Raw genomic sequence first — 27,098 nt, forward strand, 5'->3', positions numbered from 1 at the left:
GTGTATGCATGTATGTGCGTGAGTTTGCATGTATGTACGTGTGTGTTTGTGCGTGTGTGTTTTTATATTAAAATTGTACAGTGGGTGAAATGGGTCTTAAACACGTAACCAATTTTGTTTGCGGGGCATTTCCTCCGGGTACTACCCAGAAAAAGAAGATCATGCCCACACAATTGGGAGCCACCCAACATATAGAAAGCATATAATTTTATTGATAAACATACAAACATACAAAATGCAAAGAACATGTACAGAAACATTTCACACAAAAAGAGAAGAATAAAAACATTTAAAAATGCAACATGCAGCACAAGCCTACACATGAGTCATATCCCAATATGGGGAAAATGACAAACCACATCCCTGTCCCCACCAAAATAGTCAAACAATGCAATGACCTGGAATATAACCGTATGCAATTAATGTATTCAAGATGCAACAGATATATATTACTCAAATCAGAAAGTGCAGTGTGCATCTGTAACCCTTCCCATATCACAGTACCATGTAAACCCACAACAAAGGACAAAAATAGGTCCTGCCACAAGTCAAATGATAAATGCTTAAAAAGCTAAAAACTTTAGAGCCATGAGAATCAAAAGACAGCTGAATACGATAAGGTCCATGCGTACCTGAATCAAAAGTATACCACGCCTACGGGCTCCAAGCACTAATATGAGGCTAAGGCAAATGCACAGTGATAGAGGGAAAGGGGGGGGGGGAGGAGGAAAGGAATGTGGGGTAGGCTCCCACGTGTATCGCCGCAACAGTTGCGGCTTCCTCAGGGAAAAGAATGGCATGTTGTGTGAAGTGTGGAGCTAGTATATATACACGAATTTACAGTAAGTTAGATGGTGCTCACCTGTGAGGAGACGGCGGCAGGAGAGTACATGAAGCAAGATGATCGCGGCCATTTTGTTTATAATCAAAGTCGTCGTCATCTCAAAGTTGAACGCAATTGAAACCCACGCATGCGCAATGGGGAGAACAAGGCAGCGCGCGCGCATAGATGATGATTTTCAGCAGGCTGATGCCACACAGAACTGCACCTGCGCACAGGCTAAATACAAAGTGAATTAAATGTTATTGGCCTGTTAAGAGGTGGCGGTGAAACGAAACACACATTTATCTAGGTCATAACGACAACCCAGGAAGTAAGGCGAAGGAGCCAACAGCACATATCGAACATTACCAAATGCCAAAGCGGACATTGAAAAGTGCAAATCCATCTCGTCTGTGGCACTCCATTTCTTGGAACATCACAACAGTAGGCATCAGAATATACAGATCATGGTTGTCGACCAAGTTTTGAGCAACATTCGTGGGGGCGACCAAACAAAGGAACTTCTCCGACGAGAGTCACGCTGGATTTACAATCTCAGGAGCATGTCACCAAATGGACTCAATGAGGAGCTCCTTTTTACTAGCTTTTATGCCTGACCTACAGTCTTCGTGTTATTTAAGATAGGAGTTGGCCAGGCATGTTTGATCTTTTGCTTTATTTCCTGTTGGTTGTCTTCCATATATTGCACTACACTTTGCTACTTGAAGAGTTAACAGCATTGGAAAATAAAGGGATATTTTTGATACAATTCAGTTTGCTTGAGTCCAGAATCTAAACACCAATCAAGTGGGTTATAGGATACGTATATTGCTTGTATTTTTGCCTGGTATAATCGTTTCTTACATCACCAAATGATGGGTATTTGGCTGCTTTTTGGCTTTGGGGATATAATATTGTATAGAACTTTTCTAAGTTTGAATCTTGAACTTTTCTAAGTTCCTATATCACTGTACCATATCGCACAGAACTGCCTCTCTGCCGTTCTACACGCTTCTGCATTTATCCTGAGGCTCCACCTTGATATGGGTAAGAGTTTCTCTTCTGTCTATTATGCCCTTTACATATATTATATCGAGTTTGTAGATATACCTCAATGCTTTTGTTTAGGCAGTCAGTTTCCTGTCCAGCTGTCACTAATAGTATATATTTTTTCTATGCACTTAAAGCCACTATTCTTACTGAAATGTGAGTTGGGTTACCGTACACTTCCTAACCTGGACGTTCCATTCTATATTGGGTGGACTTTGTCTTGTTTTAGTGTGAGCACAAACGGTTCGGTTGTGCCTTCCATCTATAAATGTGCTGGACCTTTTAGTCCCGTCACTTTAACTTTGTGGCTAATTTTTGTGCCATGTTTGGGATAACTGCACATTTGGTGGTCTTATACATGTGTATCAGCATGCATGTATATCTGAATATATTAATGTGTATGCACGAAATAGCTGCATGTGTGCTCAAATGGGCTCGGCTATAATAGCCATTATGAACATGTTCTGAACTACCGTTTCTCTGTACATTAAGTGATGTTTCTTTCATAAAGACATTTCTGGGGATGTAATTTGTCCTTTATTACTTGTTTGGCTCTTGGTTAAAAAGAACCCTTCCTTTCCTTTCCTCTGGGTAGTTCTTGCCATTTTACATTATCTGCCGGATATACGCTTGTGTAATCTGCGCGCTGGCACAGTCATATGTGATATTGGCTCTCCCTATATACCACCAGTTGCGTGTTTGGCTTTTGAATAAATGCACTTGCCACACATAGGACAACCCTATTCTATTCTTTTTTGGCATAGCGCATACAAGTGGTCTTTTTTGGGGTTATTCTTCACCTGCTATATGCTCTCGAACTCTGTGCATAGGCGCATGTGCATGTGGCTTCATCCTGTTGCTATTGATTGTCCACGCGCCTGCGTCGTATTGTTCTCTCTAGTGCGCATGCATGAGTTCCGCTAGCATACAGGTAGTTTCTATTAACAGCAGGTTGATCATGAATTTTAATAAAAAACTGTCGTTATGACCTAGATAAAATGTGTGTCTCATTTCGCCTCTTAACAGGCGAATACCATTTAATTCACTGTGTATTTAGCCTGTTTTTAGGCACAGTTCTGTGTGGCATCAGCCTGCTGAAAATCATCATCTATGGGCCCGCGCTGCCTTGTTCTCCCTATTGCGCATGCATGGGTTTCAATTGTGCGCAACTATGAGAGGACGCCGACTTTGATTATTAACAAAATGGCCGCGATCGTCTTGCTTCATGTGCTCTCCTGCCGCTGTCTCCTCACAGGTGAGCACCATCTAACTTACTGTAAATTCGTGTATATATACTAGCTCCACACTTCACACAACATGCCATTCTTTTCCCTGAGGAAGCCGCAACTGCTGCGGCGATACGCGTGGGAGCTTACCCCACATCCCTTTCCCCCTTTCTTCCTCCCCCTTTCCCCTCTATAAACTGTGCATTTGCCTTAGCCTAATATTAGTGCTTGGAGCCCGTAGGCGTGTGTATACTTTTGATTCAGGTACGCATGGACCTTATCGTATTCAGCTGTCTTTTGATTCTCATGGCTCTAAAGTTCTTACCTTTTTAAGCATTTATCATTTAACTTGTGGCAGGACCTATTTTGGTCCTTTGTTGTGGGTTTACATGGTACTGTGGTATGGGAAGGGTTACAGATGCACACTGCACTTTCTGATTTGAGTAATATATCTGTTGCATCTTGAATACATTAATTGCATACGGTTATATTCCAGGCCATTGCATTGTTTGACTATTTTGGTGGGGACAGGGATGTGGTTTGTCATTTTCCCCATATTGGGATAGGACTCATGTATAGGCTTGTGCGGCATGTTGCATTTTTAAATGTTTTTATTCTTTTCTTTTTGTGTGTGAAATGTTTCTGCACATGTTCTTTGCATTTTTGTATGTTTGTAAGATTATCAATAAAATTATATGCTTTCTATACGTTGGGTGGCTCCCAATTGTGTGGGCATGATCTTTTTCTGGGTAGTATCTCATTTTTCAAGCCCATGGTGAGCCCCAATATCTCTATCTAGCGGTGCCCTCCGTCTTTTCTTGGGGTTTCCTCCGGGTGCTCCGGTTTCCTCCCACATTGCAAAAACATACTGATATGGAATCTGGATTGTGAACCCCAATGGAGACATTGCCAATAAGGTCGCTAAAAAGTGATGTGGAATTAATAGTGCTGTATAAGTGAGTAAAATAAATAACATTTAAAGGGTGCTACTTACATGAAATTCTTACCAGATGTCAGTAACAACCAATCCAATCCATACAGGCAAAGAGATCAAACCATAAATGCCCATAAATTAAAGTTGAGTGTAATAATGAGAAATGACTCGGGTGAAAAAATTGAACAGATTGAGAAAGAGGTGCAAAAAGCCATGGAAAGTCATGACACCAGCTACAACCCATCAGTAATTAGAAAGCAATCCTGTCACATATTGAAAAATATTATCAGCTGGTTCAACTGATGGTTTATAAAAAGGTGTCTCATTACCAAGGTGCGACACAAAAACACCAGGGTTACTATCAGTAGCCAATTTTTTTCAGAAACCATGACAGCACACTTGAGAGAGGGATGTGCCCAAATTGGACAGGAAACCTACTGAAATGAAAAGGCGGTACCTCTCCCCTTCTTCAGTTGAGTTACAGAGCCACGAGAGGACCTCCAGGTTAGTTTACACACAACCAACACCACATTATAAAACACCTAAACTATGGTGCATACCCATAAGGAGAGAAAGGGGGGGGGGGGGGGGGAGGGAGGAAATACGGGTGCTATCATGGGTTCTGGAAAATGGCTACCGTAAGTAACCTTGATGTTTTCCATTCACCCATGACAGCAGAAACACCTTAGGGAGGGATCAACGCTTGCAGCACCCTTCTACCAAAGGTTAAGTCAGCAGAGGAGAACAGTTTCAGTCTGTAGTGCTTAAAGAAGGTAGATGGTGAGGACCAGGTAGCGGCCTTACAAATATGATCAATTGATACCTCCGCTCTTTCTGCCCAGGAGGTTGCCACGGCTCTAGTGGAGTGAGCACCACTTGCAGTGAAAGAAAGTAATAGCCTCCCTGATTCATCTGGCAATGGTATGCTTGGATACCCCATGCCACTTTCTGCTACCATGAAAGGATACAAACAGGGACTGGTCCTTCCTCCACTGACTAGTCATGGACATATATTCCAACAGCAGTTCAAATTTCGTGTTTTCAAGTTTGCATGTTTTGGCGCTGCAGTGTGCTGCCCTTTTTACTTAACTATATACGAGTTGGGTTCAGCACCTGTTCACACTCAGTCTATGTTTGGATGTGCAGGTCAGGTTTTTGAAGTGTATTCTTTAGCCTTCTGATCGTGCACTCCCCGCCTCCTAGCTTCAGGTGTTTTAATTATAGTAGGTCCAATACCCCTCCACAGAAAGGGAGAATTTGAGTCCAAGAAGAGGTTTCACATGTACCCATTCAGATGGAGACATTTATTCTGTCATTAGTGAAGGGAAAAACAATTCATGATGGGGTAAACAAGGGGAGGTTTCTCAAGATCTTTACAACCTTACTTTGTAAAAAATACTGATGGCATTGATTGCAGAAAAATTTCTATACTACTGAAGGTCTGAAGATTTCAGTGAGCACTGTTGGGGCCATAATCTGGAAGTGGAAAGAGCATAGTTTCAGCATAAACCAGTCACGACCAGGTGCTCCCTGCAAGATTTCAGACAGAGGAGTAAAAATAAATATCAAAAGAGGCTTCCAAGAGCCAAAGAACACCCATGGAAAGCTAAAGAACATCGAATAAACAGGTACAATTGTTTCAAAGAAAACTAAGTAATACATCCATGGCCTGTATGCACGCTCACAAGGCAAGTCGCTGAACAAAAAGTATGTTAAAGCGCATTTGAAGTTTGCTCAACAACATTTAGACAATCTGTTACCTGGAGACAATCAAAAAATCTTAAAGATCTACTTATGCGTAGTCACTATGTGGCTCCACAAAAATCCTTCTTTTCAGATCGAGCTGGTCCAACATGGGGCAGCTTCCAATGTGGAGACTGCTCTGCATGCCGATATATTGAGAGAGCCCCTACATTTGTTAATAGTGAGGCCACTACGACATATACGATCACACACCATATCTGCTGTGCTACGGATATGGTCGTGTATTATGCCTTTTGTCCTAGTAAATATATATATATATATATATATATATATATATATATATATACACACACACACATACATATATATATATACACACACATATATATATATATATATATATATATATATATATATATATATATATATATATATATATATATATATATATATATATGGATGATATTCTAAAAACAATACCAAGACTCTTTAGAATCCACCATAATAGTAATCTGAAATGTCTCAAAGTTAAAGGCATATATAGGGTTCAATTGGGGGTTCGAAGTGGGGACTACAAAAGAGTATTATTAAAAAGAGAAACAAAATGGATGGTCTGCCTCGATACTGTCACCCCAAAAGGTCTCAATGAGTTATTAAGCTTCAAGCTCTATATTTAAGCAGTAAGCACGAATTTTAAAAGTATAATTTTTACTTTTTCTTTCTTTTTATTTGAATTGTGGTTGCATATATTAGATTTTCATTTGTTTTTTCATATTTTGTAGTCTAGTGCTTTTCCTATCATATCAATACATTTAATGGACCATTCAACTATACAAAATTAAGAAACGGGACCGAATATGGCGAATTTTGCACGATGCAGCTTGTTGGCTGAACATCGAGATAATTTGTATTATATAAACAAAGTAAATAGTGGGCGGTTTGATAGGAGGGCTAGAAGGTAGACCCAGGGAAAGAATGAAAGAGTGCAGAGTCCCCGCAGCTCCAGCCAAACACCTCCGATGGAGAATATAACAAGAGAAAATAAAAAGCTCAGTCCAAGGAGCGCCAAGAAGAAGGACTCTAACACCAGGTTTGGAGTTAACCACAACGCGATTCAACGGACTAGCCGTTTTCATCAGGTTGAATTTTATTTTATTTAAAATTCCACATGATGAAGACGGCTAGTCCGTTGAAACGCGTTGTGGTTAACTCCAAACCTGGTGTCAGAGTCCTTCTTGGCGCTCCTTAGACTGAGCTTTTTATTTTCTCTAATTTGTATTATATGGCTCTTTTTACAATATGTCATTGTGTATTAATAAGCTCAAGTGTCTAGATATATATAATTAGGTTTATTTTATATTGTTTATATTGTTAGTATAAGTTTGAACAATGTTTGCATATGATATGAGTCTCTATGCTGCAAAGTGCTATTCTCATAATGTCAGCATATGTAGACACTAGGGGTTTGCTACTGTGAGTGGGGTGTTATGAAAGTATTAACATAAATATATAATGTCATGATTGTATGAAGTTGTTAATGGGATTTTGAAATGTGTTGCACTTTGTATTGTACACAAGTTAATGCCCTTAATCTTGGTGGCAACCCCCAAGGACTGAGCGGTATAATTTAACTTATGACTGACAGTGATGGGTTGAGGGTAAATTTAAAATTAGACCATTTTATTTCCTCTATTAAGGGGTATATCTATCTGTTGTCAGCCCCTTGCTTACCCGGGTCGGTCGGCCAGAGCGCGTACCACGCATTCGCTTGCCTCTCGTTGCGGGGAATGGCGATCTGTACAGGCGTCGCGTCGGCATGGTTACAGGCCTGGTCAGCTGACCGGGTCATGTGACCTGGTGAAGCGTGCCTTGAGCGCCGCTTTAATCCACGTGACGCAACATGGCAGGGACGTGCCGCATACAGCTGCTCGAGATTTGGCAATCTGCTTCCACTATGTAAGACGGTTACTTACACTGCTTACTTACCTTCTAACGAAACTGCAGAGGTGGTGAAACGCGCGGCACTGAGTCACACATCCCTAAACATGTCCACAGGTAATGATGATCCATTTCGTTTTTCTGCTATTGGGGTGCAGGATATTGGGACAGGTGCAATAGTGATTTATATAGGGACAGCATATTTGACATGCAGCTCAGTTAATAATAATCTTTCTTTTTATATAGCGCTAACATATTCCGGAGCGCTTTACAGTTTGCACACATTATCATCACTGTCCCCATTGGGGCTCACAATCTAAATTCCCTATCAGTAGGTCTTTGGAATTTATGGGGCACATGCACTTTATTCTAGTTCAGTATGATGAATGCAGCTATAGTTGGGAGTAATACTTAACCCGTGATATTACATAAAGTGGCTGATTATTACGGACAATGGTAACTAGCAATTTCATGTCCCTCATGGAACACTATTGGAGTGGTCATGGTACCCATTGAAGTGTGACTTTTTAGCTCTCTCCTTTTTTTGCAACCTGTTTTTTCTATGGGCGGGTAATACCATCCGGCTTGTACTTTTGTTTTTCATATGTGCCAAAATAGTGTAATTGTAATATGTTATTCTAACTTTTTGATAATATAATAAAATGATGTTTTATTGGATAAAATTGTTCCGTCGTTGCCTCTATTAGTATAACATTTAGACAAGCCTGTAAAGAACTGGGACAATATAGTCTGGTCAGAATGTAGCTCTTTGGAGGCTGTAATACATACCATACTTTAAACCAAACAGAAGAATATACTTGAGGATAAATAATTAAAGAGAAAATGTTTAAAAAATTCAAATTTCTTTATTAGACACCACTAGACAAGTACACAAATAAGTTAAAAACAAAGAGGGGCAAACTTTGGACATACATATTGTCACTTAATATACATCAAAAAATACCTCTTTTATATAGTATCTGAGCACTGATAAAACAAGAAAGAATATATAAGAAAAAGATTTTTTATAATGGGATATATCATAGGATATGTATCTCTTGAGGCTATTACACCGCCAGGATCTGTGTACACACTGGAGCGTAAGTAGAGAAAATAAGAAACAAATAATATGATCCAATATGTGTGCCTGTAGCAAATGTAAATAGCCTTTTCATGTATTGCACAACTCCTCCATATAAAACAGCCTCAACCAGGTTCTATAAAGTGGCAGATACTCAGGAAAGTGCTTAGTGCATAGTGCAAATGGGTATGTGCATCTACTAACCAGTGCTCATGATGAATGTGCCAAAGCTGCCTCCTCACACTGTGAGGCAGCTTTGGCACATTCATCATGAGCACTGGTTAGTAGATGCACATACCCATTTGCACTATGCACTTTCCTGAGTATCTGCCACTTTATAGAACCTGGTTGAGGCTGTTTTATATGGAGGAGTTGTGCAATACATGAAAAGGCTATTTACATTTGCTACAGGCACACATATTGGATCATATTATTTGTTTCTTATTTTCTCTACTTACGCTCCAGTGTGTACACAGATCCTGGCGGTGTAATAGCCTCAAGAGATACATATCCTATGATATATCCCATTATAAAAAATCTTTTTCTTATATATTCTTTCTTGTTTTATCAGTGCTCAGATACTATATAAAAGAGGTATTTTTTGATGTATATTAAGTGACAATATGTATGTCCAAAGTTTGCCCCTCTTTGTTTTTAACTTATTTGTGTACTTGTCTAGTGGTGTCTAATAAAGAAATTTGAATTTTTTAAACATTTTCTCTTTAATTATTTATCCTCAAGTATATTCTTCTGTTTGGTTTAAAGTTTGGTATCTACTTGAGGTGCATATATATTGTAATTTTGGGATTTTTCCTCTTTGGATTAAAGTGTAATACATACCATGTTTGGAAGCAAAAAGGCACTTCATGTCACCCCAAAAATACCATACCAACAAAGAAGTTTGGAGGAGGGAACATCATAATGTGGGGCTGTATTTTAGCATACGGCACTGGCAAACTTCATAGAATTGAAGTAAGGATAAATGGACAAATGTAGAGACATTCGTGATAAAAATCTGTTGCCTTCTACCAGGAAGACGAAACTAGGCTGGATATTTAAGCAAGACAATGATCTCAAACACACAGTGGAGGAAACTCAAAGAAAATAAAGCTGCTAGAATGGCCCAGCCAATCACCTGACCTGAATCCAATAGAAAAGGTATGGAAGGAATTAAAGTGCATAGTTTATAGAAGGATCCCACAGAATCTTTAGGATTTCAAGAGTGTTTGTGTGTAAGAATGGGACAAACTCACTCACCAGCAATGTATGCAACTAGTTTCTCCATACACGTGGTGTCTTGAAGCGGTCATCACCAACAAAGCCCTTTAAACTAAGCATCATAGATGCAATTGTAAAATATATAAAGCCATCTCCTGATTCTCATTAAGTGAGCATTGAAACAAGGCTAGCACTCTATAACCTCCACATGACAGTTATTCAACAGTGACCACCCTGCTGCAAACACACAATTAAAGATGGTTATCTGAAGGACTGCAGACATGAATTCCAGGCACAGCTGGCAGAAGAATGTGGAAGGCAACAGATTTATAGCCCTTGCCTTCTTATGTCATAGAACTGCAAACTGACTGTTTTGAGCTCCTTTGTTCTCCTTTCTAAGTTATGAATTTTGCATTTTGTGTTTTTATGAATGGTATAGATCCCATAGTTGTAGCAGATATATCTCTGGCGTTGTGGAAAAATAACGCATTGACTTTACATCACTGGGAACTTGCCACATCAGCCCCAAATTAAGATTGATAGATACGGTATATCTATCAATCTTAATTTGGTGCTGATGTGGAAAGTGCCCAGTGATGTAAAGTCAATGCGTTACTTTCGCATTTTAGTACTTTTTTGTTATTCCTTTATTTTTTTTATGCGATTGTATATACTGTACTGTTTTGTCCATTTTGTAACATGTTTGGATATTTTTTCTAAACACTGCTTACTTTTCGGATTAAATATATAACATTTAAAAGCTTCTAGCTTCGTTCCTCTTGCTGTATAAACCGCATATCTGAAGTTATTTGCTATCTGTAGCAGATGTCCAATTGGCCTCTATAAATGATTGTGGTGGCGGCAACATGGTGACAGCTACTTACTGCAGCACGGTTGCTCAATGGTTAGCACTGCAGCCTAGCAGCACTTGAGTCCTGGGTTCAAATCCCACCAAGGACAACATTTGCAAGGAGTTTGTATGTTCTCCCCGTGTTTGCGTGGGTTTCCTCCGGTTTCCTCCCACATTCCAAAGACATACTGATCGGGAATTTAGATTGTGAGCCCCATCGGGGACAGCGATGATAATGTGTGCAAACTGTAAAGTGCTGCGGAATATGTTGGCGCTATATAAAGAGATTATTATTATTGTGAAGTTTGGCATGACTGAGATAGAGATATATAGCTCAAAGAAATAAAGGGAATCAACCTGTCCAGTTATGAAGCAACTCTGATTGTGCATCAATTTCTTCTGCTGTTGTGCAAATGGAACAGACAACAGTAGAAATAGTACCTAATTAGCAAAACAAACCCTATAAAAGAGTGGTTCTGCAGGGGGTGACAACAGACCATTTCTCTGTTATCATCCTTTTTGGCTGTTTTGGTCACTTTTGCATTTTGTCATTGCTCTAACTCCTAAGATGTACAGTAGCATGAGGCTACGACCCATATAAGTTGCTCAGGTAGTGCAGCTCATCAAGGATGGCATATGAAAGATGTGGCAAGATGGGTAGCCTAGTCTGTCACAGTGTCCAGAGAGTGAAGCAGACACAAACATACAGGCCAGTACACCAGGAGACGTGGAGGGGCCATAGGAGGGCAGCAACCCAGTAGCAGGACCGCTACCTCCTCCTTGTTGCAAGGAGGAACAGGAAGACTAGTGCCAGAGCCCTGCAAAATGACCTCTAGCAGGCCACTAACACCTATGTATCTGCTCAACCTGTCAGAAACAGACTCCATGAGGGTGGTATGAGGGCCAGACATCCACAAGTGGGTATTGTGCTTACAGTCCAACACTGCAGGGCGATTGGGCATTTGCCAGAGAACACCAAGATTGGCAGATTCTACACTGGCGCCTTGTGTTCTTCACTGATGAGAGCAGGTTCACACTAAGCACGTGACATACGTGACAGTTTGGAGGCGCCGTAGAGAACGTTCTGCTGCCTGCAACATCTTCCAACATGAGCAGTTTGGCGGTGGGTCAGTAATGGTGCGGGGAGGCATTTCTTTGGAGTGCCGGACAACCCTCCATGTGCTATCCAGAGGTACCCTGACTGCCATTATACACCAGGATGAGATGCTCAGACCCACTGTGAGACCATATGCAGGTGTAGCAGGCCTTGGGTTCCTTCTAATCCATGACAATGCTAGGCCTCATGTGGCTGAAGTGTGTTAGCAGTTCCTACATGGTGAAGGCATTGAAGACACAAAAGAGAATAGTAAAACCAAAAACACTCAGTTTGAAAAAATGTTGCAGTAATCCGCAAGTGCTAGTAAAAGATGTAAAAAAACAGGGTATTTGGTTGATACGTTTTTTGCAAAAAATGTATACTAAGACTCATACAGACTTGTTCACTGTGCAAGTAGCCCATGTGTTCCTGTTTCCATAATTGTTCTCTTGTGTTCTCTTGTGTCTACAAGACTGGGGAGTTCCACCACTCCTCTTGGGCTATCTGCACAAAAGCTGTTCTACCCTGTATGCACACATGGATTTTTCCTCTCTGAACCCTGTTCACACAGGTTATATACAGATGATCAGGTTTTTAAATACATCAGATAGGGATTGCATACATTAGTTAGGACTGCTCTGATAAGGGTATACCGTGAAGATTGGTAGAGCAGCTTAGTATACATTTTTTGCAAAAAACGTATCAACCAAATACCCTGTTTTTTACATCTTTTACTAGCACTTGCGGATTACTGCAACATTTTTTCAAACTGAGTGTTTTTGGTTTTACTATTCTCTTTTGTGTCTTCAGGTTTCTTGGTGGTGTGTGAACATGATCATACAGACTTGTTCACTGTGCAAGTAGCCCATGTGTTCCTGTTTCCATAATTGTTCTCTTGTGTCTACAAGACTGGGGAGTTCCACCACTCCTCTTGGGCTATCTGCACAAAAGCTGTTCTACCCTGTATGCACACATGGATTTTTCCTCTCTGAACCCTGTTCACACAGGTTATATACAGATGATCAGGTTTTTAAATACATCAGATAGGGATTGCATACATTAGTTAGGACTGCTCTGATAAGGGTATACCGTGAAGATTGGTAGAGCAGCTTAGTATACATTTTTTGCAAAAAACGTATCAACCAAATACCCTGTTTTTTACATCTTTTACTAGCACTTGCGGATTACTGCAACATTTTTTCAAACTGAGTGTTTTTGGTTTTACTATTCTCTTTTGTGTCTTCAGGTTTCTTGGTGGTGTGTGAACATGATCATACAGACTTGTTCACTGTGCAAGTAGCCCATGTGTTCCTGTTTCCATAATTGTTCTCTTGTGTCTACAAGACTGGGGAGTTCCACCACTCCTCTTGGGCTATCTGCACAAAAGCTGTTCTACCCTGTATGCACACATGGATTTTTCCTCTCTGAACCCTGTTCACACAGGTTATATACAGATGATCAGGTTTTTAAATACATCAGATAGGGATTGCATACATTAGTTAGGACTGCTCTGATAAGGGTATACCGTGAAGATTGGTAGAGCAGCTTAGTATACATTTTTTGCAAAAAACGTATCAACCAAATACCCTGTTTTTTACATCTTTTACTAGCACTTGCGGATTACTGCAACATTTTTTTCAAACTGAGTGTTTTTGGTTTTACTATTCTCTTTTGTGTCTTCAGGTTTCTTGGTGGTGTGTGAACATGATCATACAGACTTGTTCACTGTGCAAGTAGCCCATGTGTTCCTGTTTCCATGGTGAAGGCATTGATGCTATGGACTGGCCTGGCCATTCCCCAGACCTGAATCCATTCGAGCACATCTGGGACATCATGTCTTGTTCCATCACAGAATGTCCAGAAATTGATTGATGCTATAACCTTCGTCCGGCTGAGTAGGTACAATTGTAACTATTCCGTTTTAAAATTGCAATAACTTTTTTTTTTCCCGAAAAGCTGTAGAGGGCTTAAATTTCATGACATCTCTGCAGTTTTGGTCCAGAATATATTGGCCAAATTTCAATAAAATATATGAAGGTACAATTGTACCTCTGCAGCCTGTTAACGTTGTAAAATTATGCAGCCTGACGAAGGTTAATCCAGGTCTGGGAGGAGATCCCTCGGGAGAACATCTGCTGCCTTATCAGGAGCATGCCCAGGCGTTATAGGTAGGTCATACAGGCACGTGGATCATTTCCTTGTTTTGAGGCATTTTCACTGAAGTTGATCAACCTGTAATTTTTATCCACTTTGATTTTGAGTATCATTCCAAATCCAGACCACCATAGCATATTAATTTTTATTTACATTGGTCGTTTTTATGTTTTATTGTTATCAATGCGTTCCACCATGTAATGAATAAAGATTTGCAAAGACAGATAGAATATCTCAGTTATATCTAGGGTGTGGTATTCCCCTTAAGCCCCAACGGTGGTTTGCACGTTAATGACCGGGCCAATTTTTACAATTCTGACCACTGTCCCTTTATGAGGTTATAACTCTGGAACGCTTTAACGGATCCCGGTGATTCTGACACTGTTTTCTCGTGACATATTGTACTTCATGGTAGTGGTAAAATTTATTCGATATAACTTGCGTTTATTTGTGAAAAAAACGGAAATTTGGTGAAAATTTAGAAAATTTTGCAATTTTCCAACTTTAAATTTTTATGCCCTTAAATCACAGAGATATGTCACGCAAAATACTTAATAAGTAACATTTCCCACATGTCTACTTTACATCAGCACAATTTTGGAACCAAAATTTTTTTTTGTTAGGGAGTTATAAGGGTTAAAAGTTGACCAGCAATTCTCATTTTTACAACACCATTTTTTTTTTAGGGACCACATCTCATTTGAAGTCATTTTGAGGGGTCTATATGATAGAAAATACCCAAGTGTGACACCATTCTAAAAACTGCACCCCTCAAGGTGCTCAAAACCACATTCAAGAAGTTTATTAACCCTTCAGGGGTTTCACAGGAATTTTTGGAATGTTTAAATAAAAATGAATATTTAACTTTTTTTCACACAAAATTTCAGCTCCAATTTGTTTTATTTTACCAAGGGTAACAGAATAAAATGGATGCCAAACGTTGTTGTACAATCTGTCCTGAGTACGCTGATACCCCATATGTGGGGGTAAACCACTGTTTGGGCGCATGGCACAGCTCGGAAGGAAAGGAGCGCCATTTGACTTTTCAATGCAAAATTGACAGGAATTGAGATGGGACGCCATGTTGCGTTTGGAGAGCCCCTGATGTGCCTAAACATTGAAATCCCCACAAGTAACACCATTTTGGAAAGTAGACCCCTTAAGGAACTTATCTAGATGTGTGGTGACCACTTTGACCCAACAAGTGCTTCACAGAAGTTTATAATGCAGAGCCGTAAAAATAAAAAATCTTATTTTTTCACAAAAATGATCTTCTCCCCCTTAATTTTTTATTTTCCCAAGGGTAAGAGAAGAAATTAGACTACAAAAGTTGTTGTGCAATTTGTCCTGAGTGCGACGATACCCCATATGTGGGGGTAAACCACTTTTTGGGCGCATAGCAGAGCTCGGAAGGGAAGGAGCGCCATTTGACTTTTCAATGCAAAATTGACTGGAATTAAGATGGGACGCCATGTTGGTTTGGAGAGCCCCTGATGTGCCTAAACATTAAAACCCCCCACAAATGACACCATTTTGGAAACTAGACCCCCTAAGGAACTTATCTAGATGTGTTTTGAGACCTTTGAACCCCCAAGTGTTTCACTACAGTTTATAACGCAGAGCCGTGAAAATAATTTTTTTTTTTTTTTCGCAAAAATTATTTTTTAGCCCCCAGTTTTGTATTTTCAGAAGTTTATAATGCAGAGCCGTAAAAATAAAAAATCTTATTTTTTTCACAAAAATGATCTTTTCCCCCTTAATTTTTTATTTTCCCAAGGGAAAAATAAACCCCAAAGGTTGTTGTCCAATTTGTCCTGAGTACGCTGATACCCAATATGTGGGGGGGAACCACTGTTTGGGCGCATGGCAGAGCTCGGAAGGGAAGGAGCGCCATTTGGAATGCAGACTTAGATGGATTGGTCTACAGGAGTCACGTTGCATTTGCAGAGCCCCTGATGTACCCAAACAGTACAAACCCCCCACAAGTGACCCCATATTAGAAACTAGACCTCCCAAGGGAACTTATCTAGATGTGTTGTGAGAACTTTGAACCCCTAAGTGTTTCACTACAGTTTATAACGCAGAGCCGTGAAAATAAAAATTCTTTTTTTTTTTCACAAAAATGATTTTTTAGCCCCCAGCTTTGTATTTTTACAAGGGTAACAGAATAAATTGGACCCCAAAAGTTGTTGTCCAATTTGTCTCGAGTACGCTGATACCCCATATGTTGGGGTAAACCCCTGTTTGGGCGCACGGGAGAGCTCGGAAGTGAAGGAGCACTGTTTTACTTTTTCAATGCAGAATTGGCTGGAATTGAGATCGGACACCATGTCGCGTTTGGAGAGCCCCTGATGTGCCTAAACAGTGGAAACCCCCCAATTATAACTGAAACCCTAATCCAAACGCACCCCTAACCCTAATCCCCACTGTAACCCTAACCACACACCTAACCCTGACACACCCCTAATTCTAATCCCAACCCTAATCCCAACCGTAAATGTAATCCAAACCCTAACCCTAGCCCTAACCCTAATGGGAAAATGGAAATAAATACATTTTTCTTAATTTTATTATTTTTCCCTAAGGCTAGGTTCACATTGCGTTAGGGAAATCCGTTTGGCGCTAGCGGATTGCGCTAACGCAATGTCTTTTTAGGTGTCGCGTTTAGTGGTCGCGTTAACGTCCCCGCTCTGGAAGATCGGGGATCGGACCTCGGGCGCGCCGCGGACTAAAAGACGCTTTTTATAGCAAAAAAGTTTTTGCGTCTCCACATTTTGAGACCTATAATTTTTCCATATTTTGGTCCACAGAGTCATGTGAGGTCTTGATTTTTGCGGGACGAGTTGACGTTTTTATTGGTAACATTTTCGGACACGTGACAGTTTTTGATCGCTTTTTATTCCGATTTTTTGTGAGGCAGAATGACCAAAAACCAGCTATTCATGAATTTCTTTTGGGGGAGGCGTTTATACCGTTCCGCGTTTGGTAAAACTGATGAAGCAGTTTTATTCTTCGGGTCAGTACGATTACAGCGATACCTCATTTATATCATTTTTTTTAATGTTTTGGCGCTTTTATACGATAAAAGCTATTTTATAGAAAAAATAATTATTTTGGCATCGCTTTATTCTGAGGACTATAACTTATTTTTTTGGTTATGATGCTATATGGCGGCTCATTTTTTGCGGGACAAGATGACGTTTTCAGAGGTACCATGGTTATTTATATCCGTCTTTTTGATCGCGTGTTATTCCACTTTTTGTTCAGCGTTATGATAATAAAGCGTTGTTTTTTGGCTCGTTTTTTTTTTTTTCTTTCTTACGGTGTTCACTGAAGGGGTTAACTAGTGGGCCAGTTTTATAGGTTGGGTCGTTACAGACGCGGCGATACTCAATATGTGTACTTTTATTGTTTTTTTTTTTAGATAAAGAAATGTATTTAGGGGAATAATAATTTTTTTTTTCTTTATTTAGGATTTTTTTTTTTTTACACGTGTGGAAATTTTTTTTTTTTACTTTTTCACTTTGTCCACAGTGTGCACAGCACTCTGTCAGATCGGTGATCTGACATACAGCCGGGCAGGATTAGAGCTGCAGCTGCAGCCTGATCCTGACCCGGAAGTGCTCCCTGCAGGACCCGGATGCAGCCCCGCGGCCATTTTGGATCCGGGGCCTGCAGGGAGAAGACGCTCGATACACGGTGAGTACATCACCATGTACCGATCGTCTCAGCGAAGCCCGCAGGGAGCCCCCTCCCTGCGCGATGCTTCCCTGCACCGCCGGCACACCTCGATCATCTTTGGTCGCGGTGTGCCGGGGGTTAATGTGCCGGGAGCGGTCCGTGACCGCTCCTGGCACATAGTGCCGGATGTCAGCTGCGATAGGCAGCTGACACCCGGCCGCGATCGGCCGCGCTCCCCCCGTCAGCGCGGCCGATCGCATATGACGTACTATCCCGTCACTGGGAATTAAGTCCCAGGTCACCTTGACGGGATAGTACGTCATATGGGATTAAGGGGTTAATACATTTCAGTAAGCGTGTTCAATACTTTTTCCCTGTGTCATTTCTCATTATTGCACATAACTTAATTTATAGACATCTAGGTTTTGATTTCTTTGCCTGTGAGGAGTGGATGGTTTGTTAGCGACATCTGGTGAGACATTTATGTCAACAGCACTGTTAGAAACATATTTACTTAGAAAATGTGTGATGTGATCAATACCCATTTCACCCGCTCTATGTATATAATATACTAAAAATCTTAAATGACATTTAACTCCTTTTCCTATTTGGAAACTAAAAAAAGCTTATTTGGCAGTGCTGCGTCTGTAAACGTTTGACCTATCAAACTATTACATTATTTAACTTATTTTTTTTATCACATGTAATCCCCCAAAATTGAATTTAAAAAGTTGGACATACCAATAAAAACTATAATTTGACCACAAAAGATAAGCTCTGAAATAGTTCGGTCAATGGAAGAATAATGTTACATGTCTTAAAAAAGTTTCTCCCCCGAGTGGCAGCTCTGCGTCCACTGCTTGGCTGCTGCACATAAGCACAAGTCTATGACCAGATTACAGCAAGAAGGAATAAAACGTACAGATTACGAAATCACTAGTGAGTAAAAGAAGATTGCCAACTTTAAAGCACCATTCAGATTTTTATTTACCGTATTTTCCAGCGTATAAGACGACTTTTTGACCCATAAAAATTGCCCCAAAAGTCGGGGGTCGTCTTATACGCCGGGTACGGCATGTGCAGGGAGCGATCCTGGATGTCGGCGTGTGGTTCCCAGGGTCTGGAGGAGAGGAGACTCTCCTTCAGGCCCTGGGATCCATATTCATGTAAAAAATAAAGAATAAAAATAAAAAACATGGATATTCTCACCCTCGGACGGCCCCTGGCTCACAGCGCTGCTAGCGTCTCCCTCCGTTCCTAAGAATGCAGTGAGTGAAGGACTTTCGATGACGTCACGGTCACATGAGAGGTCTCCTCTCCTCTAGACCCTGGGAACAACACGCCGTATAAGATGACTGGGCGTATAAGATGACCCCAGTCTTATACGGCAGGCATATCCCAAATTCCATATGGAAAAGTTGGGGGTCGTCTTATACGCCCAGTCGTCTTATACACCAGAAAATACGGTATTTATTTTTTATTAGAACGCTGGAGTGGTGCTTCTAATCTAAGGTCCCTGACCCTACTCTTAATAGTCACCCCAAGGCTTCTTCACCTTTTATCACTGCCGCTCTTGTCGGTTTTGACTGCTCCAGTGTTTCATGGAGCGACCCGGAGGTCACAACTAAATACAGGTGTATGAGAGCCTCATTCTGGCATAGAGCTTGTGACGTAACTTCTAACTTCTGGCCAGTCAGAAGTTGTGGCCACAAGATGACATTGCAGGACTGCGGTGGCATAGAAAAAGGTGAAGATGCCGGAGGGCAAGTATAAGACCAGGGGCAGGGACCTTACACTAGAAGCACTACTCCAGCACTGAAAAAAAATGTTTGAGTGGTGCATTAATGAATGTTAAATCCATTATCGGTATATTAGTTTGGAGACCTGGGCAAGTAAACATCGCTGCCTTTTTTCTGAGGCTTTTGAATTTTTGGAGGATTTTTAGTCCTCTTTTTGTGGCTTTCCATAATAAAAGTGTGTATGTTCAATTTAGGCTTCCATGCCAAAGTACTCCAGTCAGCATTTGGCTGCATCTAGCACATGACTTTTACACACGCATAAAGCTAATTCCATATGAGCCTGCTAGAACTATGGAGCAATACAGAAGTATCTTTCCAAAGACTGAACAAATGAAAAATTTGAGTGTAGCTACCTTCATTTTGCTACCAGTGATTGTAATAAAGGAATACTGAAATTTGAAACTCACGTGTCTCTCTTTATAGCTTTGCAGAGTATTTGCAACTTTAGGTCTTCAATATCAACTTCCTCTTCCTTTACAAAAAAAATAAATAAAATTACACCTGCTTCTCAAACTGAGCAGATTTGCAGAAATAATGACCTTACATGTTTTGATAAAATAATGGATAATCAATTTCAGTTTACAGATGCTCTTAACAATACAACCTTCACAGTCCGTTATCAAATGATTCATTGGCTTTGACATAAAAGTCTACCTATTAGGCTATGTGCACACGTTCAGGAATTCATGCAGAAAATTCCTGTGAAAAACCGGACATTTTCTGCATGAAATCCGCAAGAAAACCGCATGCGTTTTTTGCCGCGGTTTTGCCGTGTTTTTGCCGCGGTTTTTTCCGGACACTTCCCAATGCATTTTGGAGTGGGAAATCCGCAGAAAAACCGCAAAAAGATAGAGCATGTCCGGATTTTGTGCCTGATGCGATTTTTTTGCGGAAAAAAACGCATCATGTGCACAAAACATGCGGAATTCATTCTAAATGATGGGATGCATATTGTATGCGTTTTTTTTTTGCGGTTTTATAGCGTTTTTATCGGGAAAAACCCGCGAAAAAACCGGAACGTGTGAACACAGCCTTAGGCTATGTGCACACGTTCAGGAATTCATGCAGAAAATTCCTGTGAAAAACCGGACATTTTCTGCATGAAATCCGCAAGAAAACCGCATGCGTTTTTTGCCGCGTTTTTTTCCGGACACTTCCCAATGCATTTTGGAGTGGGAAATCCGCAAAAAAAACGCAAAAAGATAGAGCATGTCCGGATTTTGTGCCTGATGCGTTTTTTATGCGGAAAAAAACGCATCATGTGCACAAAACATGCGGAATTCATTCTAAATGATGGGATGCTTATTGTATGCGGTTTTTTTGCGGTTTTATAGCGTTTTTATCGGGAAAAACCGTGAAAAAACCGGAACGTGTGAACACAGCCTTACTCAGCAAAATGTTTATCTGGCTGATAAATGACCCGTCTGTTAACAGAGCCATTGATTCATAGTGTAAGTGATACAATAAACACAAAATCAGCAGGAAATGGATATATCAGAATACTCTAAGGCTATGTGCCACGATCAGGATATAGCAGCGCTTTGGACACGGTATTTTTGCTGCGTTCAAAACGCTGCATTCTATTCACGCAGTTAAATCCACGTGTCCAGTGAACAATGTGGATTTACTGCCTTTAATGAATGGCTATGGGTGAAACTACTCAGATAATTAACATGCTGTGGCTCGTAAACATGCACCGTGGGTGAGGTTACACAGCGTTAAATAGAAGCACAGTGGCCATGGGATTTCTAAAAATTACATATGCATATAATTCTATACATCATGTAGCACGCAGTATTTTGGACACAGCACAGGTGAGTAGAGTCCAAAACGCTGCTTTTCCTGACTGTGGAAACATACACTAAAATATGTACATTTCCCATATCTGGAAGACCTCATGATTGTCAGAAGCTAATATAACGCGTACAGGGAGATCTGGAAGAAGTTCAAATTGGTTACATTGTATCAGAATAGAATAGAATGACTCTCCTTTCCATGAAGAGATATATTACTTAGTGGCACTTTTTCACAAACCCCCCACTCCATTTCTCCTGAGTACACATACACCATATGTGATGGGACAATACTGTTTGGGTGAACTGCAGGGCGGAAAAAGGAAGGAGCTATGTTTTGGAGCGCAGGCTTTGATGGAATGATCTCCAGGCGTCATGTTGCATTCGCAGAGCCTTTGAGGTACCAAAACAGCGGAAAACTCCCACTTTGGAAACTTCACCCCTCAAGCAATTTATCTAGGGGCACAATTATCATAATGCTTTTGGCTTTACTGCTACACATACTACATTATAAACTTATGCAAGCTGTGCAAACTACACAGGCTATAAAAGGAGTGTTGGGATGCTTTGACGCAATTCTTAATGCAAGGGCCAGGTTTCACAATGCTAACATGTGTCCAATTGTATTCCCCTTTTAGAACACCTTTTCTGTGCCCTATATATATATATATATATATATATATATATATATATATATATATATATATATATATATATATATATATATATACACACACACATAAAGCCTTGGAGGCGATTAGGTGAGGAGCGAATAAGTATGGAGGAGAGAAGGAAGTCTTGGGAGGACCGGAGATTACGTGAGGGAAGATATTGGGAGATTAGTTCAGAGATATATGGAGGAGACAGGTTATGGATGGCTTTGTAGGTCATTTGATCCCTTGAAAGACATGAACAGTCTATAATTTTAAGGGTAAGTCAATTTTAACACTGAGAGATAGAATATCAAAAATAAACAAGCAGAAAATCACCTTGCATAAATTATATAAATTTATTTGCATTTTGCGGTGAGAAATAAGTATTTGATCCCTCTGGCAAACAAAACTTAATACTTGGTGGCAAACCCTTGTTGGCAATCACAGCAGTCAAAAGCAAGGTAAAAAAAAGCTGGCTGTGCACATAGAACAATGCATTGCATAGTGCTATTTGTACAGTTTCGTCGTGCAGGCAATATGATGACATTTCAGTTTCAGGAGGCAGTTATCAAGACCTTAATATTTAGTAGACAGGAAGGTGAGAGTCCCAGTACTTCTGAAACTGATGGTTCCCATTTTGTACCAGGGCAACATTTTCCCCCAAGAGGTTCCCAATACTGCGAGGAAAGGAAGGGCACAGAAAAGGTGTTCTAAAAGGGGAATACAATTGGACACGTTAGCATTGTGAAACCTGGCCCTTGCATTAAGAATTGCGTCAAAGCATCCCAACACTCCTTTTATAGCCTGTGTAGTTATTATTATTATTATTATTTATTGTTATAGCGCCATTTATTCCATGGCGCTTTACATGTGAGGAGGGGTATACATAATGAAAACAAGTACAATAATCTTAAACAATACAAGTCATAACTGGTACAGGAGGAATGAGGACCCTGCCCGCGAGGGCTCACAATCTACAAGGGATGGGTGAGAATACAGTAGGTGAGGGTAGAGATGGTCATGCAGCGGTTTGGTCGATCGGTGGTAGCTGCAGGTTGTAGGCTTGTCTGAAGAGGTGGGTCTTCAGGTTCTTTTTGAAGGTTTCGATGGTAGGCGAGAGTCTGATGTGTTGTGGTAGAGGGTTCCAGAGTTGGGGTGATACGCGAGAGAAATCTTGTATACGATTGTGGGAAGAGGAGATAAGAGGGGAGTAGAGTAGGAGATCTTGTGAGGATCGGAGGTTGCGGGTAGGTAAGTACCGGGAGACGAGGTCACAGATGTATGGAGGAGACAGGTTGTGGATGGCTTTGTACGTCATGGTTAGGGTTTTGTAGTGGAGTCTCTGGGCAATGGGGAGCCAGTGAAGGGATTGACAGAGGGGAGAGGCCGGGGAATAGCGGGGGGACAGGTGGATTAGTCGGGCAGCAGAGTTTAGAATAGATTGGAGGGGTGCGAGAGTGTTAGCGGGGAGGCCACAGAGCAGGAGGTTGCAGTAGTCAAGGCGAGAGATGATGAGGGCATGGACTAGGGTTTTTGCAGATTCATGGTTGAGGAATGAACGGATTCGTGAAATATTTTTGAGTTGCAGTCGGCAGGAAGTGGAAAGGGCTTGGATATGTGGTTTGAAGGAGAGATCAGCGTCAAGGATTACCCCGAGGCAGCGAGCTTGTGGGACTGGGGAGAGTGGGCAGCCATTTACTGTAATTGATAGGTTCGTTGGGGGGGTCGCGTGAGATGGGGGAAAGATGATGAATTCTGTTTTGTCCATGTTAAGTTTCAAAAATCTAGCGGAGAAGAAGGATGAAATAGTGGACAGACATTGAGGGATTCTGGTTAGAAGGGAGGTGATATCTGGTCCAGAGATGTAGATCTGTGTGTCGTCAGCATAGAGGTGATACTGAAAGCCATGAGATTCTATGAGCTGTCCCAGGCCAAAGGTGTAAATGGAGAAGAGCAAGGGCCCAAGGACTGAACCTTGTGGGACTCCGACAGATAGAGGGCGAGGTGAGGAGGTGGTGTGTGAGTGGGAGACGCTGAATGTCCGGTCTGTTAGGTATGATGAGATCCAGGATAGGGCCAAGTCTGCGATGCCAAGGGATGAGAGGGCCTGTAATAATAGGGAATGGTCCACTGTGTCAAAGGCAGCCGACAGGTCGAGGAGGAGGAGGACAGAGTAGTGTCGCTTGCTCTGTAGTTTGTAGTTGCACAGCTTGCATAAGTTTATAATGTAGTATGTGTAGCAGTAAAGCCAAAAGCATTATGATAATTGTGCCCCTAGATAAATTGCTTGAGGGGTGAAGTTTCCAAAGTGGGAGTTTTCCGCTGTTTTGGTACCTCAAAGGCTCTGCGAATGCAACATACACACATATATATATATATATATATATATATATATATATATATATATATATATATATATATATATATATATATATATATATATATATATATATATATATATACACATACATATACATACACACACATATACACAAAGTTTTTCTTTTTTTTTTTCTTCTACTGATTTATTTATTGAAGTTTCTTCTAAATTTTCTTTTTCCATTTTTTTCTCTTTTTATTGTAAATGTCATAATAAATAGTACTTCTTTATATATTATATATATATATATACACACACACACATTATATATATATATATATATATTATATATATATATCTCAAGGAGGATCGCAGCCATTGGCAACCAATTGTTTCACAGGTACACAAAGCAGCTACACAACCGCTCTGCACGCAAAATCAGAGTGAAATATGGCGTGCAGAGTGGCAACCATAATTTTGAATTAACACTTTTGGCGCCGATTGGTCAGTAACAAATGATTGCTTAAGCTTAGCCAAAAGGGATAACATACAGAGGTGACACTACTATCAACTCATCATTTTTAGTGACGAGCGAATGTGCTAGCTAAGGCTACGTTCAGACTAGCGTTGTGCTAGTGTGCGTCGGGTTAGCGTCGGGCGACGCAGCACGCGTCATGCGCCCCTATGTTTAACATGGGGGACGCATGCGTTTTTGTTTGTTGCGTTTTGCGACAAATGCGTCTTTTTTGCCGCAAGCGTCGGACCAAGAAAACGCAACAAGTTGCATTTTTCTTGCGTCCGATTTTCAGCAAAAAACGACGCATGCGTCGCAAAACGCAGCGTTTTTGTGTGCGTTTTGCCGCGTTTTTGCGTGCGTTGTGTCGCCGACGCAGCGGCGCACAACGCTAGTCTGAACGTAGCCTAAGTGTCTTCGGCGTGCTCTAAAAATGTGTTTGTGTTCCTGTGGCTGCATGTCTCACTGCTGTTCAACAGCCACAACACATGCAGGGGTCGCTTGTTTGCTAGACATTCCCTGCATGTGTTGCGTCTGTTGGTTATCAGTGAGACATGCAGCAGTGTTAACGCCAACATATTAGAGCACAATGAAGAAACTCTTAGCACCCGAGCATGCTCGGATAACACCTGATCCCAGTACGTTTGGAAACTACTTATATCACAATCAAGATGATGATGATGATAAAAGAAGCCAGTAAATCATCAACTGCCAAAGCATTATATTACCTGACATTTGGTTTATTAGGGCTGCCTTGTGATTTTTTTGCCAATCGTGGAAAATATCCATGATTTTATAGCAATTTTCACAGCAAAAACAAAAAATGCAACGCTGTTGAAAAACAAGAACACAATATAAGCGGTGCACAACCAGGTTCTATATTTAGTTAGACACAACTTACAGCCTTGTAAAAAAGTGTGATCATACCTCATTGACATACTCTAGTAGATCCAGTGCTTTCTTGAAATCATATTCATTTGCCCTTCTGTTCTCCTCACTTATGTATAGCTGTGACATGAAAGCACAAACATGTACAATATTATTTTTAGCCCGCAATCCATGTAACTGATACTATGAACTGGCCTTTTGTTTCTAAAGCAATATTTCTACTGGAGTATGTATGGGATCTACGTAAGGCCAAGTTTACACAGACGTTTTTTCAGATTTTTATTAAAACCAAAGCCAGGAATAATTTCTAAACCAAGAAAAATGATAAAATTTAAAAAACAGCACTGTGTTAACAAGGCCTCTGAACAGAGCTCATCAGTGTGACATGCAGAATAAGCAAGTTACTGGCATTTTATTTACTGCTCTTGATCTATGTGTATAATGAAAAACGCTCCAAAGTAACCCCAGCTTTAAGTGCTGGATCTTACTGGGTGATATCAATCTGTTCTTGGCCTTCTAATCGGATGCTCCCCCAGTAGCTGCTGTAGAGGCCGTTCACCAGTGTGGTTAGTACTTAGCCAAGTGGGCATGGCCAGCCAGAGAGGACAAGACCAAGGTTATTGTCACAACCCAGACGAGCATAGTATAATGCAGGGAGTTCAGTGACTTCCGTGAGATCAGAGAGAGCCTTTACGAGAATATATAAGGCTATCAGTAATCATCAGCTAGAACTGATCAAGCAGAAATCTGTTAACAAAAATGTTAGGTAGACAAAAAACGGATCTCAACAGGATGTTTGTTTTGTTTTTGTTTTTTTACATTTGAGTCTTTGGAAAACAGACCAGTTAAAAATCCTTCAGTTTTTCTTTCATTTGAAAAGGATTTGTTTTGCTTACTGATCCGTTTTCCATAAACTTCAATGTTAATAAAACAGATCCTGCTGCAAAAGTTTTATGTTAACAGATTGCTGCTGGATTCGTTCTCGCTCATGATTAGCCCAGTAGCAAGCGAGTCAGTGTCCTCTATATTCAATGGGAGTTAGGCTGGGAAGTGCAGAAAGTCTATGAAGTATTTAGGATGCAGGTGTCGAAACTGTTCAGTTCACAAAAGGTTTGTAATTTTTCCTACAAAGTTCAGGAAAGTATTAGTGCCACTGATATTGGGCAAGTACAGTAAGGCCATGTTCACACGTTCCTGATTTCCCTGCTGTTTTTTCTGCACTAAAAACCGCAGCTCTTGGCAGAAAACGCAGGTGCGTTTTTTGGTGCGTTTTTTTGATGCGGTTTTTTATGCAGTTTTCTCTGCAGAGTGTGTGTTTTCTAGGAAGTTTTTTTAGGGTTAAAATGGCTGAAAATACCCTAACCCTACCCCTAACC

General features: G+C 40.7%; 1 protein-coding gene across 1 annotated transcript in view; it reads right to left on the reverse strand.

Annotated features, from left to right (window-relative positions):
* Positions 1–27,098, reverse strand: part of NUP133 (nucleoporin 133) — a 257,731-nt gene that overhangs the window by 31,210 nt on the left and 199,423 nt on the right. Inside the window, exons 23-24 of the mRNA XM_069769500.1 lie at positions 25,762–25,842; positions 19,962–20,026 (exon numbers count right to left, since the gene is read on the reverse strand). Coding sequence (XP_069625601.1) covers positions 19,962–20,026; positions 25,762–25,842 — 146 coding nt within the window. The remainder of the gene's footprint in view (positions 1–19,961; positions 20,027–25,761; positions 25,843–27,098) is intronic.

Source organism: Ranitomeya imitator, chromosome 5, assembly GCF_032444005.1.
Source record: "Ranitomeya imitator isolate aRanImi1 chromosome 5, aRanImi1.pri, whole genome shotgun sequence".
NCBI lineage: Eukaryota > Metazoa > Chordata > Amphibia > Anura > Dendrobatidae > Ranitomeya > Ranitomeya imitator.